The 17,092-nt window shown below is 47.0% G+C and overlaps 1 protein-coding gene across 1 annotated transcript in view; it reads right to left on the reverse strand.

Annotated features, from left to right (window-relative positions):
• Positions 1-17,092, reverse strand: part of ALMS1 (ALMS1 centrosome and basal body associated protein) — a 32,373-nt gene that overhangs the window by 13,172 nt on the left and 2,109 nt on the right. The window contains exons 2-7 of the mRNA XM_054172092.1: positions 14,991-15,105; positions 11,996-14,198; positions 9,074-9,233; positions 7,383-8,777; positions 6,534-6,664; positions 242-1,982 (exon numbers count right to left, since the gene is read on the reverse strand). Of these exons, the coding sequence (XP_054028067.1) occupies positions 242-1,982; positions 6,534-6,664; positions 7,383-8,777; positions 9,074-9,233; positions 11,996-13,894 (5,326 nt within the window). The 5' untranslated portion in view covers positions 13,895-14,198; positions 14,991-15,105. The remainder of the gene's footprint in view (positions 1-241; positions 1,983-6,533; positions 6,665-7,382; positions 8,778-9,073; positions 9,234-11,995; positions 14,199-14,990; positions 15,106-17,092) is intronic.

Raw genomic sequence — 17,092 nt, forward strand, 5'->3', positions numbered from 1 at the left:
CCATCTGAATGTGGGAGAAAACTTTCCTGTGTGGGTGCTGGAGCCCTGTGGAGTCTCCTTGTCTGGAGAGATTCCAAACCCACCTGGACATGTTCCTGTGCAACCTGTTCTGGGTGAGCCTACTTTAGCAAGGGAAGGTTGGACTGGATGATCCTCAGAGGTCCCTTCTAACCCCAACCATTCTGTGATTCTGTGAGGAGCTGAAATCCCACAGCCACATTGAAGACACTGAGTTGCTCACCACTCTGCCTCAGGAGAGAAGCAGTCTTGTTCAGGGTCGATGCTGCATTGCTGGGAGGCTCCTGTGCCTCTTGGGGAGATGGCTGGGGGACAGGCTTTTCACTGTCTTGTGAATGAACATAGATTTCTGATGAAAAGGTGAACTTCTCAGGGCTTTCTGTTGTTATCTGGGTGGTAGCATCAGAAGTACTTTTCTCAGTTTTTGCAGGGGCTGCAGAGTTGGAGATGTTCCTCAGGCTACCTGTCCCTGAGCCCAGAGCAGTGACTTGTGGTCTCTCACCGCTTTTCAGAGGCAGCTCTTGCCCTGCTGTGACTGGAACAGAGGGAAGCAATAGGCAGGGATCTGCTGAAGACACTGGTGTTGGGAGAGGTGAACACCTTTGATCTTCTGGAATAAGGCCAGCAGCTGATAATTTAGGAACAGTTTCTATTACAGTTTCTGGAGTTTTTGAAGTCACTGGTTGGGTATTAAGCTCAGGTTCATCCCTCCATCTCCTCTCGCTGTCAGTATTCACAGCCCTGTGCAGCTCTGGGCTACTACACTTGGAAGAAAGGGTGATGTGGACACAAGAGAGAGCTCTCTTAGTTGGTGATGAAGGTACAGATGAAGTGGGTAAGATGTCATCTGCAGATGAATGGTGAGACAAACCCATTTGCTCTCTCGTGGCCTCCTTCTGAAGGAGAGGAGCTTCACCAGGACTTTTCTTCTTTTCTCCCAGTAACTTAATGTGGCTCTTCAGCAAATCACTTTGGAGGGCTGCATCTGAACCTTCCAAGCTCCCACACAATTTGCTGTGTCCAGGTGGGCTGTGTTTCTCTTGCTGGTAAGAGTTTGTAGAATGGGATTCGTCAAATCTCTTCATTTCTTGACTCAATCTTGTGTGGCAGTCAAGCCCCACGAGTCTGGCACTGTGCCTGCCCAAAGCAGTCACATCTTGAGGCAGAACATCAGATCTTTTTGCACTCAGGGTCTGTCTTTCCTCAGCATGGATGCTTACTGACAAACAGTCTGTTTCTTGATGAGCTCCAGCTCTGTTCCTGTCAGCAGAGACATGATGAAATCTGTCTTTCTCCGCAGTAAAAACATTCTCATTAGACACCGAGCCAGCAAGCATTGGACTTGAAGTAGGACAGCTCTTAGCTTTCTCCCCATGTTGTTTGCCATGGCTCTCTTCCTCAGTGCTAGCAGAGTCGGGTTCCAAAGGCTTGATCCCATCAAGACCATCTCTAGAAAGACTGCTGCTGAGTGCCACGGGAGTCAGCGGTGACTGCAAACGCTTTCGGGATGCAAAGGTGATGGAAGTGATTTGCTTAGCTGCATCCTCACAGCGTGTGTCCATGGACAGCTGCTTCTGTGCTGCTGAACAGGCTGCTGTGTGTGCAGCAGAAGCAGCTGCAGACCTCACTCTGCACGTGTCCCATGCCTTCTGCAGCGGTGGGGGAAGCTGAACAGCATCAGGGTGACTAGTGGCAGCTGCCTGCCGTTGGTGGCAGGTAGGTGACTGAAAGGTGCTCACAGATTTGAAGTGCCTGTCCTTCAGCAGGCAACAGTCAGCAGGATCAGCTCTGGGTAATGGCACAGATTGTCCTAAGCTCGACTCTGCAAGCTCCTTACTCCCAATGCCTTGTGGCTGGTTGTCAGGTTGCAATGTTTTGTCACTTGGAGCTTTGAAATGCTCTGTGTCCTGCTCCTGGTTATGGCTGAGCTCAGAAGCAGCTTTCAAACCACGCATCCAGGGATGCTGAAAAACACACAAGAGTTTGCATAGGTTAAGTGGACAACACCCTGCCCTCACTAGAAGCTGGACTGCAGAAATCACAGAAATGCTGCTGCTGTCAGTGACTAAGAGCCTGTCATCATGAATGAGTCCTCTGGAACACATCTGTTAGTGGGACTAATTAAAACTTCATCTTATCTTAAGTGCCAGCAAATTAGCTAACAAGGTTTTGATGCTATAAAACCCAGCAGCAGTGACATCTGTAATGGAGCCCTGGAGTTTTGTCAACTATCAAGTTGTAACTTTGCTGCTTAGGGTAAGTTGTAAATAATTCTTCAACAGGACTCCAGGCTCTGGAGAGCAAGAATAAAACTTCCTCCCTTTCTCTCAGTTGCCTTCAGATGTGACTGGCCACTGCCACGAGGTTGGTTCATAACATACAAGGAACAATGGCTGTCTTCTGAAGGAACATTCACCACCTCAATTCAGGAAGATCAAAGGGACATGGAGAGACACCCACACTGTTAAACCTTTGTGATTCTAGTGATGGCTTCAGTCCTTAAAAAGATAGCCCTGGACCAGGCTGCCCAGAGAAGTGGTGAAATGAGCATCCCTGGAAGGATTTAAAAGCTGTGTAGATGTGGTGCTGAGGGACACAGTTTAGTGGTGAGTTGGCAGTGCTGGGGTAGTGATCTTAAAGATCTGCTCCAACCAAAATGAACCAAAGTGAAATGAAGATTCCCATTTTCAGCAGGCTCTCCAGTCCTCATTTCTTCATTTTCTCCTGTACCTCAAACCACACTTCACCATCCAAAAGAAGTCTCAACACCAACACTCAGCAGTAATTTATCACACCAGGTACAGACAATGCAAACAACACATGCCACAGCCCCTCAGCAGACAAAGGTTCACACCACACTCTGAGCACAGTCATCAGATGGTGTTGCCTTTCAGCTGCCTATTAATGAGGCAGATCACTGACACTAATGCCAAGAGGATGGGGCCAGACTCTTGTCAGTGGTGCCCAGTGACAGGACAAGAGACAGTGGGCACAAACTGGAACCCAGGAGGAAAAAATTTCTTTGCTGTGAGGGTCCTGGAGCAGGCTGCCCAGAGAGGTTGTGGGGTCTCCTGCTCTGCAGAGATTCTAAAGCCAGCTGGCCACTGTGATCCTGGGCAGCCTGCTCCTGGTGATCCTGCTTCAAGCAGGGGAGTTGGAGTGGATGATGTCCAGAGGTCATCTCCAAACCCCTACCATGCTGGGATTCTGTGAGATGCTGACAGGTGATCTTTGCAGCAACTTACTTGACTGGTGTAAGGAAAAGAGAGTTTGGAAGAACAGAAACATAAACACCCCTGGATTAAAGAGCACACTACAAACCAGAGAATAAAAGAGCACACTCCCAGATGCATGCAGAAAAACTGTTCCTCTAAGAGCACAAAGAGAAACCTTTGCAAGTACATCTGGGAAAACCTTCAAGTTCTACTCACAATCATTTATTACTGCCAGCCTTGATCAAGAAATACAACAGATTCTGCCCTGAAGCACACAAAGGAAACTACTGTCTTGTACCATCAATGCTGTGCAGTAACAACTGAGGCACTAACCTTTGAAAGCAGCTGGATCAGCTTCAGAGATAGGAAGATTTATCTACACACTGAGACTGCCCTCACTGAAACAGGCACTAAGCAAAGCAGACATCATCCCAGGGTTAGTCCTGCTCCTGCCAGAACAGCACACCACACATCACACAGCATGCTGCAAGCAGCTCCCCTGACATGATTTCACCCCCGTGCTGTTGGACAGGGCAGTTTAGTGGCAGAGGACTACCAAGGTTCTGGTTGTAGTCAGGAAGGGGTTGGTCTTTTCTCCCAGGCAATCAGCACCAGAACAAGAGGACACAGTCTCAGGCTGCACCAGGGGAAGTTTAGGCTGGAGGTGAGGAGAAAGTTCTTCACAGAGAGAGTTGTTAGCCATTGGAATGTGCTGCCCAGGGAGGTGGTGGAGTCACCATCCCTGGAGGTGTTCAAGAGGGGACTGGATGTGGCACTTGGTGCCATGGTTTAGTAGTCAGGAGGTCTTGGGTGACAGGTTGGACTTGATGATCCTTGAGGTCTCTTCCAACCTTATTGATTCTATGATTCCACAGCAGATTTTCCATCCTTTCTCCATCACAGATGCCATTAGCAGGAAATTATTGCAGCATGGTCTGAATTATCATCCTAAAGCAGTACTTTTCTGTGGCTTTACCTACTCCAAGCAAGTCAAGTAGTTTATCTGGCTTCCTGTTATTTCTTATAGCCAAGAGGGACAACATGGGACTGCAGAAGAACACAAGGACACAGAGCAGTCCTGTGCCACAGTATGGGTGCTCCTGAGACCATCTCTTCCCTAAACCACATAGCATGGCCTGAAGCAATACACAGCAACTCCTACTACAGAAAGTGAGCACAAAAGTTGCTATAAACTCCTCTTCCCAAGGCTTTCACATGTTTTATTGTGCTTGTTATGTGTCATCTTTCCAAAAAAGCTCTGTATGGCATATGATCCACCAGAGATTGCAGTGCAAATTTAGAGCTACAACTCGCTGAACTTCCTGAGAAAGTGAGAAAGAAGGAGGAGTGGAAAAATACAGCATATACAGTACAGAAAGGGAGAACACTCAGCTTTAGGTTGGATAGTACAATACATTTCTTCCCTGAAAGGGTTGTCAAGCTCTGGACCAGGCTGCCCAGGGAAGTGGTGGAGTCCTCATCCCTGAAGGGACTGAAAAGCCATGTAGATGCGGTGCTGAGGGACATGGTTTAGTGGTGACCTGGTGGTGCTGGGTTAAGGGTTGGACCTAAAGGTCTCTTCCAACCAAAGCAATTCCATGATTCTATCCACAGCCTTTGTCTCCTTCTCCTCCTGAAGAAGCTCAAGGCACTGCACTTTCTCTTGCCATGAAGGGCCAGTTCAGACCCTCAGGAAGAGCCAGTATGAATACAGAAACATCCTATGTCAAGAGTTTTGTGTTTGCCTGTCCCTGAGCATTTCTGCCAGGCTTTGGTGTTCATCAGAGGAATGTCACAGCATGAGCAGAGAGTTTCCCTCTTGTGCAATGGATGAGCTGCAAATTCTACAAGAACACTCCACAAAGAACTGTGAAGCAAACAGATTCACTATTAAAGGGCTGTTGGCTTCACTGAAGAGAAAGCAAAGCAAATACAATTCAGTTCCCATGGGTCACTTGGCGACCTGGCAGTGCTGGACTTGTTGATCTGAAAGATCTCTTCCAATCAAAACAACTCTGCCTCTATGATTCATAAGCCCTGCTGGCTGATAGAGACATCTTCAAACTTCAGTCTTCATACTGAATCTTCCCTTATTTGGGCCACTCTTCAGCTGAGCCCTGGAGTACATGTTTGGAGCCCATTTGTGTGCATATGTCCCAATCACCTCCCCAAACACTCCGCTCAGCTAGAACTTGAGAACTCACTGCGATGATGCTTTTTTAGTGCCTGTTAACACATCACCAGTGACAAACAGCCACCAGATACTTGACTATCTCACAAGATGGAATGATCTTTACAATCAGAAGATCAGAGAGCAGAACTCTCCCAAGCTGTCCTGCTCCCTCCTTGCGTTTTCTTTCCGGTGGTGTTTTGTTGTGGGGTTTTTTCTCACAGACAAGTTTCACATGCTTCCTGCAGCAAACAATAAAACCTCCAAGTGGCACATCCCAGCCCTCCACTTGTCACCCATAAAAACGAGAAGCAGGCTCTGAGCTTTGCAAAGAGAACATTCATCATGAGCCTTGCATGGAAAGCCCTAAATAAAGATGATGGTCTGATGAAAGAACAGTTTGCCTGAGCGCTAGGAACAGTTTGTCTTTCTCAGTCTTTAAGGCTTGGGAGGAGAAAAATATCTGCTGATAAGCTTTGTTCTGTTCTTTGCTCTATAAATTCAACAGGTATTTCACTGGACAGTTTCCATTAACTTTAGAGCAGATTAGTTTGTCAGCAACAAAACTGGCTGCACATTTTTCCACGGAGCAGTTTTCCATCTGTGTTTTTCAGTGACATTGTTTTGCTTGGAGGGAAGAACACATTCATCTCAAGTCTAACACAAAAACCTACTCACCGCCATTCTGCACATTCAATCCCATTTTTTTATCTCAAATTAAAGCTGCTGGGAGAGCAAAAAATATTTGCAAGATGAAAGCAGAAAAGTTCTGTGGCTGACCTAAAGCAATTTCTTGGAACCGGAGACTCTCGGCGTGGTGAGGGTTGGAAGGGACCTCTGGGGATCATCCAATTCAACCTCCCTGCTAAAGAAGAGTCACCCACAGCAGCTTGCCCAGGATCACAAGGACCAGGTGGGTTTGGAGTCTTTCCAGAGAAGGAGACTCCACAACCCCTCTGGGCAGCCTGCTACAGGGCTTCAGCACCCTCACAGCAAAGAAGTTTCTCCCTCTGTTCAGACGGAACCTCCCGGGTTCCAGTTTGTGCCCACTGCCTCTTGTCCTGTCACTGGGCATCCCTGAGAAGAGTCTGGCCCCAGCCTACTGACCCCACCCAGAGCCTGTTTTGTACCTTGGCTAGTGCAGATTTCTGGGCACTCTGAAGCAGCTCTGCTTTTATTTCCGCTATCCTTCGCTGGTCCTCTTCATTCCAGTCCGACAGAGAGTCCTCGGAGCAGCTGGCCAGTCTGAGCTTCACCCATGCTACACAAACAACATCAAGCAGAAAGCAGGTCCCTTTCCATCATGTATGGTAACAGTTTCACAACTTGAAATCAAACCTCTGCTATGCATTTCTAGCTCCTGTCACCACTTGCTGCCATGTTTCAGAAGGGAACAAGACCTCCATCAAAACCCAGAGCTCCTGGACTGACCAGGAACACAGTTTAAGATAGGGCTTTTGGACTTTTCTTTGGAGAGAGAGGTCCAAAAGCCAGTGCCTGGTTCTGCCACCTTTACAGCCTCTCAAGTCAATGCTCTTGAACACAGTCCCTTCCCAAATTCTTAACCCTGCACACATCTAACAGCTGTGTGGACAAAACACTTTGTGTCAGTGCTAGGCAAAAGAGGGCATTCAAACCGGGGAGGTCCAATCCTGTCCCTTTCTATCATGCTACAGAAGCTACATTTAGGCCCTGTCCCATTAAAGCTTATCATTAGCAAATGTAATCACAGTATCACAAAGGTTGGAAGAGACCTCCAGGATCATGGACTCCAACCTGTCACCACAAACCTCATGACTAGACCATGGCACCAAGTGCCACATCCAATCCCCTCTTGAAGAGGAGGTCCCCCCCTAAAACCAGGGAGAGGGACTCAAATGACCTCAGAAGTTCTCCTACACCCACAGCCCTTCATTTCAAAGCAATCCCTCAAGCATGCAGCTAACCCAAGACTTGTCACAACTGAGACAGGTTGTTACCTCGTGATTTCCTCTCCTCCTCATTCGTGCTGCTCAGCATTTGGGTTGTGTATGCCACAGGTGAGCCACTTCTCAGCAGGTTTTTGACACGGGCTGCTAGCGAATCTCCACTGCTGCTGTCATCGCTCTCTCGTGGGCCTCCTGCCTTGCTCCCGGCTGAAGCAGCTTTAGACAAGACACTCTGGAAGCCTTCTGGGACATGGGTGGCACTGGCTGGAAGCTCAGAGGAAGGAGGATTCCTCAGAAGGCTTTTGACACGGGCAGCCAGCGAGTCCCCACTGCTGCTGTCATCACTCCCTCGTGTGTCTCCTGCCTCGCTTCCAGCCACGCTGCCTTTGGACAGCTTGCTCTGGGAGCCTCCTGCAGCCTCAGTGATGCTGCCTTGGGGCTCCAAGGAAGGAGGATTCCCCAGCTCTGAAGCTCTTAGAGTGCTGACCTCACTACTGCCCTTGCTTTGTGCAAGACCCGCAAGGCCAGGCTGATTTCTGTCTGCGGTGACACTGCTACAACCTTCTGGCTCAGACCTTCCTACAGATTTTGCTGTCCTCAAGTCTTGGCTCATTTTCCTCATTGTGTCTTTACTGTTGTGCAGACTGAAGTCAGAATTTTCCTGCCTTAGACTGCATGCTTTAAAATTCAGAGGCCTTATCACCAACCCCTCTTCTGGCATACTTCTTTGGGTTGTAGTCTCATCCCGTGACAGTATCTTCTCACCCTGAGGGATGCTGTCTTCCACTAACCTGGAATCTTTGGGGCCATGCTCCTTGCTAATCAGCACCAGGGGAGACTCACCAGCTTCTCTAGAAGGGGCAGAGACAGGCTCAACCCTCATGCCAACTATATCCTTCACTTCTGCCAGCAGCTTATGTATCTCTTGCAGTGCACCAGATCCAATCACAGAATGACTTCCTTGACTCTTATTTCTCTTACTACCTAGACTTGAACTTTGTGATCTTCTGTCAACTTCCCTCTCACTTTTAAGCCCAGGCAAAGAGCCATCAGTCCAACTCTGCAGGCTCCTATTCACATCTTTCAACTCCTTTTCAGCCAGCAGATCCTGAACACTATTTGCAAGGAGCATGGGATCCTGTCTATCTGCATGGCAGCTGGGTGGAACAGACTGGAGCTGCTGGCTCAGCTGGGCTGGTTTGGAGACAGCCAAACACTCTTCCTCCCACCGTGTGGAAAGCAGAGCAGTTGTCTCTGGTTGGTGCCTTGACACACTGCACTGGCTCACTGGTTTGTCTCCAAAGGACCTTGAGAAGTGAGGAGAGAGTTCATGAGGTGACAGAATATCAGAGCCAGCTTCTGAATTTGTTGGTGCAGACATACTGAGAGTGGAAGTCCCAAAGTTAAAGCTTGTTTGGGTGATTTCAAGTGCTGACAACATTCTGCCTGCAAAGGAACAGAAGATTCTTTAAGTCTGGGGCTCCAGAAAACAGCTGCATCAGTAAAGAACTCTTGGTGGGCAGGGAGGGAAGAATTCAAATACTGGGAAACTGGTTTTAGATTGAGACTTGAACTAAGACTTCCATAAGAACTGTCTACTGAAAGAATATTTTCCATCTAGGCCAAGTATGGCTAAGCTTGTTTCCTACCACTGAACATCACTTGAGGGGAAACACTACCAGGCCAACCTCACAGGTGAGTTGGAAGCTCTGTGCACACCACAAAGTCCTCCTTCCCCTTACCTTGTGGCTGTGGAACAGTCCTGGCCAGTGTGTCAGTGGAGTCCTTTAGTGTTCTAAGTTCTGAAGGGGAGAATTCAACTTCCCTGATGGGTCCTCGGGGGACAAACGGTGTCAGGATGGTTCCAGGCGACTGATCAATGCCAAGGTTACGAAGGTAAATCTGGCAAAAGAAGAAACAGGCAAAACATTTGGGTTTGGTAGCAACTCAGAAGCAGCTGCAGGAATGGCAGTGGTAGTGAGAGCTTCTGCTTGCACTCACCAATAGTTTTCTCCTACTGCTCTCCTGACCTTTTCTTCCTCATGTGCCCCAGATGGCAGCTGGCAGTAGCCTGCTCCCACCAAAGCAGTGTTCAGCCCTTGCCACGGCATCCAGAGACTATGGAAGAAGTCAGCAAAGAAGAGGCCACAAATCCTGTGGCCATAGCCAACTGCTTATAGTGTTTGTACTCAAATGGATGTTCTGTACTCTGTCTGGTACCTCAGAGCAGACTGATAAGCTCCAGCCTCATCTTTTTCTGTGATGGCACTTGTCATTTTAAAGAGAACACAAAGGTGTGGTTTAAAAACCACTTTTTCTCCCCAGATGATTGCTGCACAGAAAATATTATCATAAGAATCACAGAATGCTTTGAGTTGGCAGGCACCTTTAAAAGTCACCTAGTCCCAAGCTTCCTGCAGTGAGCAGGACCATCTTCAACCAGATGAGGTTGCTCAGAGCTCTGTTACACTATCCAAGTGTAACTTCATTAACATTAAACAGAATCACAGAATCACCAAGGTTGGAAGAGACCTCAAAGATCATCAAGTCCAACCTGTCACCACAGACTCCATGACTAAAGCATGGCACCAAGTGCCACTTCCAATCCCCTCTTGAACACCTACACAAAGCAGTTAGAGAAGCCAAACAAAAATCATCCTCAAAACCTACAACTCTCTGATATATTAGGGAAAACGAAACCAGCTCTCTCTGTGCACCAGCCAGGAGATTGGCAGTTCAGACACACACAGCATTGTTCCCTGTATTAACATGTCCTGGAAGCTGGAAGAGTCTTGGGAAGGTTAAGAGCCTACCAAAGGCCAGCTAGGAGCTCCAGAAGAAGTCATTTCTTCCCTTTCAATACAGCATTTCAGTTTATATACAGACATGACATGAAGAAGAAACCAGAAACAACAAAACTTGCCTTGACTTAACCACCTGTAGGGGCAAGTTGAATGTCAACTCTTCTACACCATGTCCTAAACTACCTGACAAAATGAAATAAATTACTTCAGAGGTCTTAGCCAACTCTATTTCCTCTGATTTTATTATAAGCCTCCATATTAATAGTCATATATGTGACCTAATCTCCTTTACCTTGTCAGTGATTGATGAGAGTGGAATTCCTCAGAATTAGGACTGGAGAACATGCCTGCTTACAGTCAGTAAAAGAAAGAGGTAACAGACAACCTTCACAGCTCATGAATTTCAGCTCAGATCTCCTCCCTGCAATATTTATATTTGCTTCATTATGTATTTGCAAAGACAACTGAGAGAAGAGTGCTTCTAAAACACAGTTCCAAAGACCTAATGATGACAGGAGTCATCTTGTGAGAGGAACAGCCACTTACTCAGAAGGTAATTACATGTTCAGTATTAACATAAATCTGCATTTCATTTTCTCTAACACTTAGCAGCTAGCAGGATCGTGAGCATGGCTGCCACAATCTGCCCTTCATTCTCATCAACCATCTTCAGATGGGGAAGGGAGGAATGAAATCTCCAGTAGCCAACAAAGAGAGCAAGGAGGAAAAGATGCACAGAGACTCCAAGCATCTTTATGAGCAACATACAAAGAATCAAGAACTTATGCCTTGGATACTGGAACAAAGTGAACAAGCAAAATGAGTATTTATAGAAGGCAAAAAGGCAATTTGATTTGCCAAGGAGTTCTGTGTTGGTTTTGCTATTATTGCAGATCCGTGGGTGTGTGAAGTTCAGCTCTCTCTCCTGCAGCCTAACATTCCCTTAGTCAGCAGTTGAGTCTCAGCCTCACGTTTGGCTAATTATAACCTGAGCTTTTGAAATGAAAGAACCTGGGAGATAAGAAGTGACTTTATCAATGCTCTGCTAAGAGAGCCACAACCAAGTTATTTACAAGTCTTTCATCAGACAGGTTTCCCTTTTTATCACTCTGTCCTGTTCCTGTGTAATGTTCCAGCAGCAGCAGCAGCCACCAATCTGTACATTTCTCTTGCATTCTGTTACCATGAGACTATCATCTAGGAAAAAAAAAAGCACCAAAAAAAGCTTTCCCATACCCAACCCTTGCTTTGTTGACACCATCACAGAATGCTAGGGGTTGGAAAAGGACCTCAAAAGATCATCCAGTCCAACACCTCTGCCAGAGCAGGATCACCTAGAGTACACAGAGTCATAGAATCAATAAGGTTGGAAGAGACCTCAAAGATCATCAAGTCCAGTTCAGGTGAAATATTACCTAAAAGTTATTTTCCCACCTCTGTATTTAAGAGAAGCTGATTTTATATCATGGATGAAATTCACCAGAAGCACAGGGCAGTATAAAACCAGTTCATTTAGTCTGCAGTGATGGAGACCCTACCAGAGCCTCTTAAAAAGAACAGTGGAAAAAAGACAGGGGGTAACTCTGAAAGCAGAGGATAAATTAGAAGCACTTGTAATGGGGCCTGAAAGAATTTTTTGGCCTTACATAACCCACATATTGGTTCATATTTCTAGAACTATCATGTGGCAGGTTCTCAATACAATAGGATAGCAGAAACTAACTCTAAGGACACTGGTGTCTCCTGCCTGTGACACTTAATGTCCCACTCACCCTGTGACAGCCAGGCCAAGTGCACTCCCATCTCTTCAGAATCAAAAGGTAAAGGAAGCTTACAGATTCTTGATAGAAACTAACTTACTGGGATCCTTTCTTCAATATTAAGCTCTTCTTTCTCTGGAGTTCCCAAAGAAGCTGCTCCAACAGGGATGAAGTCATCATCTTTTGCACTGGGGAAGAAGTGCTTGGAAGACACTGCAGAGTACCCTGCAGAACGTGAAGCCCCATGGCTACTCTCCCCAGAACTCACAAGAAGATTCAAACTGTCTGGAGAAATATCACCAAAATAGTCCATGCAGACACGGCCAGGAGGAATATTTAGGTTGTGGGACTGATTTTCAGGAGCATCACAATTCTTCTGGCCATCAGTTGGCAAGTTCCTCTCCTCTCTAGGGAGCTGAGCAACTCCTTCACCGGAAACAAACACATTTGGGTCTGAACTTGGTCCTGTACTTTCTGCATCTTCAACCTCAGCTGTGGACTTCTGTACCAGGGAGCCTCCTGAAGTGTTTTCAGGCACTCTTAAAGCATCACTTTTTTCTCCTAAAACATCGCTTTTTTCATTCAGAGGCTGCACTGCCTCTGTTGAGTTTGGTGGTGGAACAACTCCAGCCAAGGCCATGTTCCAGCTGCAAACATTGACAGCGTTGTCAGACTGAGATCGAGTCAGAGGATGGTCATGCAGCAAGCTTTTGCTGTGACAATGCAAACTTCCCAGGGAACCTGTCTCTCTAGAGGAAGCCCCAGTATCATCTCTGGGGTCTCTGCTGCTTTTCTGTGCTGGCATCATATAGTTTGAAGAACTGGCAATTGCACTGTGGGCTTTCCTTCCAGGAGAAACTCCATTTGGCTGACATGGAGTCACTGCATCAGGTACCTCCTCTGGCTGGCTCACGTTCCAAGCCCTCACCTTTTCTATGGAACTAAGAGATGGGAGAGACTGAATTCTTCCACTGTGAGGATATTTCCATTTGAAGGACTTAAAGTGTTCACTCTCCTCCTTCTGAGCACACTGGAGTGCATGTTGCTTCTCAACAGATACAGGTGTGCTGGCAGAGGACCTTCCAGAGGTTTCTTCATTTAAGCATGGGGAAGAGGCCTGGATATCTGACTTGATCACAGCACCACCAAGTTCTCCTACCTTCATGTTTTTCTTTAGAAGTACCCCTGGAGTAGACTGATAGCTTGGATGAGGCAGGTGTACTGAGAAGGAGCCATCACCAACAAGGTTAAAGGAAGGGGAAATGCCTGTGACTGTATAGCCCTTTAGGATGGAAACACCTGAAATAGTTAATTCGCTCCTGCTGGCTTCAGGTTCTGCTTCCACAGGGGCATTCTCCCTGCATGAAGGAGCTTCCATATCACTCACAACTAGCTGTTTAGGTGCACAGTCACTGGTGGTTGTCACAGCAGGGATAAACTCCTCCTTCTCAAATCTCCCTGTAGAGGATGGTGCTTTGTGGTGGCTGAGGAAAGCCCCCTTGAGTTCTTCGGTAGCAGCCATGAACTTCAAGCTTTCAGAGCCATTTAAATCCACTCCATGTTCCCTCCACATTCCTTTGCCCATTCCAGAAGTCTCTGCAGAAAAAACATCTTGAGCATCTGGATTTTCACAACTGTCTTTCTTCAACTCATCAGATAAATTATTGGACAAATCAAGCTCAGGAACCTTCACCTCTTTTTGCAGCTCCTCCGGCTGCCTCACACACCTTTCGGACTCACTTTCAGCCAGTTTTACCTTTCCCTTTGGCATCTCCCTCTCACTCTTTTCTGAGTTCTTAGTCAGTGCTGTTTTACAAGAGGAGTTTTCTGAAGATAACTCCTCATGCCTCACAGAACCTTTTTCTTTCTCTGAAAGCTCCAAACCAGCAGCTGGCACATTGCTGTTGCAGGAGAAGTGTTCACCTTTCACAGATGCGCTACAGCTCTGCTTTGCCAGAGGAGCTTCCACTTGGCTCAGTCCATTGGCCTTGCTTAGCATCACCTCTGAGGTGGAGTTTGCTAAGCTATCTTTTGTTTGGAGAATCGATGCCTCCTCATCAGCTCCATTCCTGCAGCCTCCATTTGCCTCCTTGCTCACAAGCAGCTGTCCAGAAAGTGGGGTTTGCTGAGACAAACAACCACTACTACTGGCATCACAAGGTTCCAGGGCTCTGAATGACAGGGGATGCTGGGACAAAGGAAAGCTGCCACTGGGAAGTTCTGCATCTGTCGGTGATACAGCTTCAGGGAGGTATGAAGGCTTTGAGTGCTGCTCAGACACACCAGAAACATCAGGGACTCCTCTGCAAGAGAGAAGAGAAGTGAATTTCTGATCATATTCTCATTTCAACATCCACATTCTCTGCTTTAATATCAAAGGCAAAAGTAGAACTTGACTCAGACAAGGAACTGGGGTTATCAACCTACACATAAATACATCCCCTCCACAGACAACATGTGATGAAAGCAAGTCCAAACAGTATCAACCAGCCCTACCTACTGCCTAACAAAATAAAGGTTTGAAAGTAGCATTAGTTTATACTTAGCACATCAGGATTGTCCAATCTCTTTAGGACTGAAGTATTTTTTACTAACAGGATGTTCATTAGTTAAATATAGGAGCTGCTTACACACATACATAAATTTGCAAGTGCTCTTCTGGTTTGATTATTTTTTTCAATATAAATCACGAATCACAGACTGGTTTGGAAGGGACCTTTAAAGGTCATCCAGTCCAACCCCCCCTGCAGCCAACAGGGACATCTGCAACTACAGCCGGTTGCTCGCAGCCCCAAACAACCTGACCTGGAATGATTCCAGGGATGGGGCATCTACCAGCTCTCTGTTTTCCTCAGGTACAGCAGGATGATAAGTTCAGAAGAGGCTTATTCCCTTTTTTCCCTTGTTCAAGCTCTTCTGAAGGCAAAACAACAAGATGAGTAGAACTCATGGCAATGCCTTTTCTCTATACAGAGTAAATCACACCCTCACCTTCGTTCTGTGACCATAAAACTGTAATTATTGAATTATTAAATACAGGACAGTTTTAAGCCAATTCAGTTGCATTCTCATGGTACCAGGTAAATTTATCCTACCTTAAGGGTCTGAAACTCGTTTCAGATTGCTGGAGAGGAGTCTCATCTGAAAATCTTTGGCCTTGCAAATACCTCAGCAGCGGCCGGCGGAGAGAAGATTGAGTGTCCTGAATGCCTGTGAAAAAATACAATCATAGAATCAATAAGGTTGGAAAAGACCTCAAAGATCATCAAGTCCATCCTGTCACCCAACACCTCATGACTACTAGACCATGGCACCAAGTGCCACATCCAGTCCCCTCTTGAACACCTCCAGGGATGGTGACTCCACCACCTCCCTGGGCAGCACATTCCAATGGCTAACAACTCTCTCTGTGAAGAACTTTCTCCTCACCTCCAGCCTAAACTTCCCCTGGCACAGCTTGAGACTGTGTCCTCTTGTTGGTGCTGGTTGCCTGGGAGAAGAGACCAACCCCCTCCTGGCTACAACCACCCTTCAGGTAGTTGTAGACAGAATAAGGTCTCCCCTGAGCCTTCTCTTCTCCAGGCTAAACAACCCCAGCTCCCTCAGCCTCTCCTCACAGGGCTGTGCTCAAGGCCTCTCCCCAGCCTCGTTGCCCTTTCCTGGACACCTTGAAGAGTCTCAATGTCCTTCTTAAATTAAGGGGCCCAGAACTGGAAACAGTACTCAAGGTTTGGCCTAACCAGTGCTGAGTCCAGGAGCACAATGACTTCCCTGCTCCTGCTGGCCACACTATTGTGTTCTTAAATAACAACAGCACAGGAATAAGAGCTTGCCAGGCAACCCTTCTTTAAACTGTTCTGCCAACTAATACAGCCTTCAGGATCCAAAGCCATGCCAACTGCAGTGAAAATGATGTCATCCTCTGCTGGAACGTGTTCCCTCATCTATTAAACTCAGCTTTCTTATCATGTGTCAAATGCAAGCTTCTTCTCGTGGCTCTGACATCTCTCACTTGAAATTTAAACTTCCTTTTGCCCACATCCCTAACCTTTCCCACCAGCACCTCCCATCAGGATTGCCATGCAGTCTGTACACATCAGAGGATGTCCATGGGCTCCTGCCCAGAACACCATCTATTTCAGGAAGCAACAATCCTCACTCCAGCCCTTCCCAGTCTGCAGGTTGCCTTACATTGCAATTATAGCAAAGGCTGCAGAGAATCTTTGCTTTAGGGTTTCAAGAGACAAGTCATTATAGTAAGATAATGAAAACTTCAGTCTTCACAATTATAACAGTAGCACTGTCTACTGCTGCAGTAATAAAAGAAGGCAAATGGTCTCCTAGGCTAAACTCAGAAGACTCCAGCAGGTCAAGGAAGGTTCTCCTGTCCTCCTGCTCTGCCCCAGACAGGCCACATCTGGAGTACTGGGTACAGTTCTGAGCTCCCCAGTTCAAAAGAGACAGGGAACTACTGGAGAGAGTCCAGGGGAGGCTGCAAAGATGCTGAGGGGCCTGGAGCACCTCTGTGTGAAGGAAAGGCTGAGAGACCTGGGGCTGGTTACTGGAGAAGACTGAGAGGGGATGTTCTCAATGCTGATCAATAGCTAAAGGGCAGGGGGCAAGAGGATGGGGCCAGACCCTTTTAAGTGGTGTCCGGTGATAGCACAAGGAGCAATGAGCACAAACTGGAGCCCAGGAGGTTCCATCTGAACATGAAGAAAAGACTTCTTTGTTCTAAGTGTGTCAAAGCCCTGGAGCAGGCTGCCCAGAGAGGCTGTGGAGTCTCCTTCTGTGGAGAGATCCCAAACCCTCCTGTGACCCTAGGCAGCCTGCTGTGGGTAACCCTGCTGTAGCAGGGGAGTTGGACTGCATGATCCCCAGAGATCCTTTCCATGCTGGCATTCTGATCACGTGTTTCTTTGTTCTCCAGGCTGGCTGGCACATCTTCTTTCAGTTCACTGATTACAGAAACAAAAGGAAATACTCTATACCACAAGATTAAAGACAGCTCCAAGGTGGTATCTGGTGAGTGCAAATGCCCACATGAGCACAATGGATGCAGAGGAAATGACATCCAATCCACTGGTAGGTAAGCTTTTATTTTAAAGCACACATAAAACAAAGCCATCTCTCCTCAGGAGTATGACTTTTGGAAGCAGAATTCACATTGATTTAATTTAGGTTCATTAGTTTTCAG

Source organism: Dryobates pubescens, chromosome 23 (genome assembly GCF_014839835.1).
Source record: "Dryobates pubescens isolate bDryPub1 chromosome 23, bDryPub1.pri, whole genome shotgun sequence".
In the NCBI taxonomy this organism is placed as follows: domain Eukaryota; kingdom Metazoa; phylum Chordata; class Aves; order Piciformes; family Picidae; genus Dryobates; species Dryobates pubescens.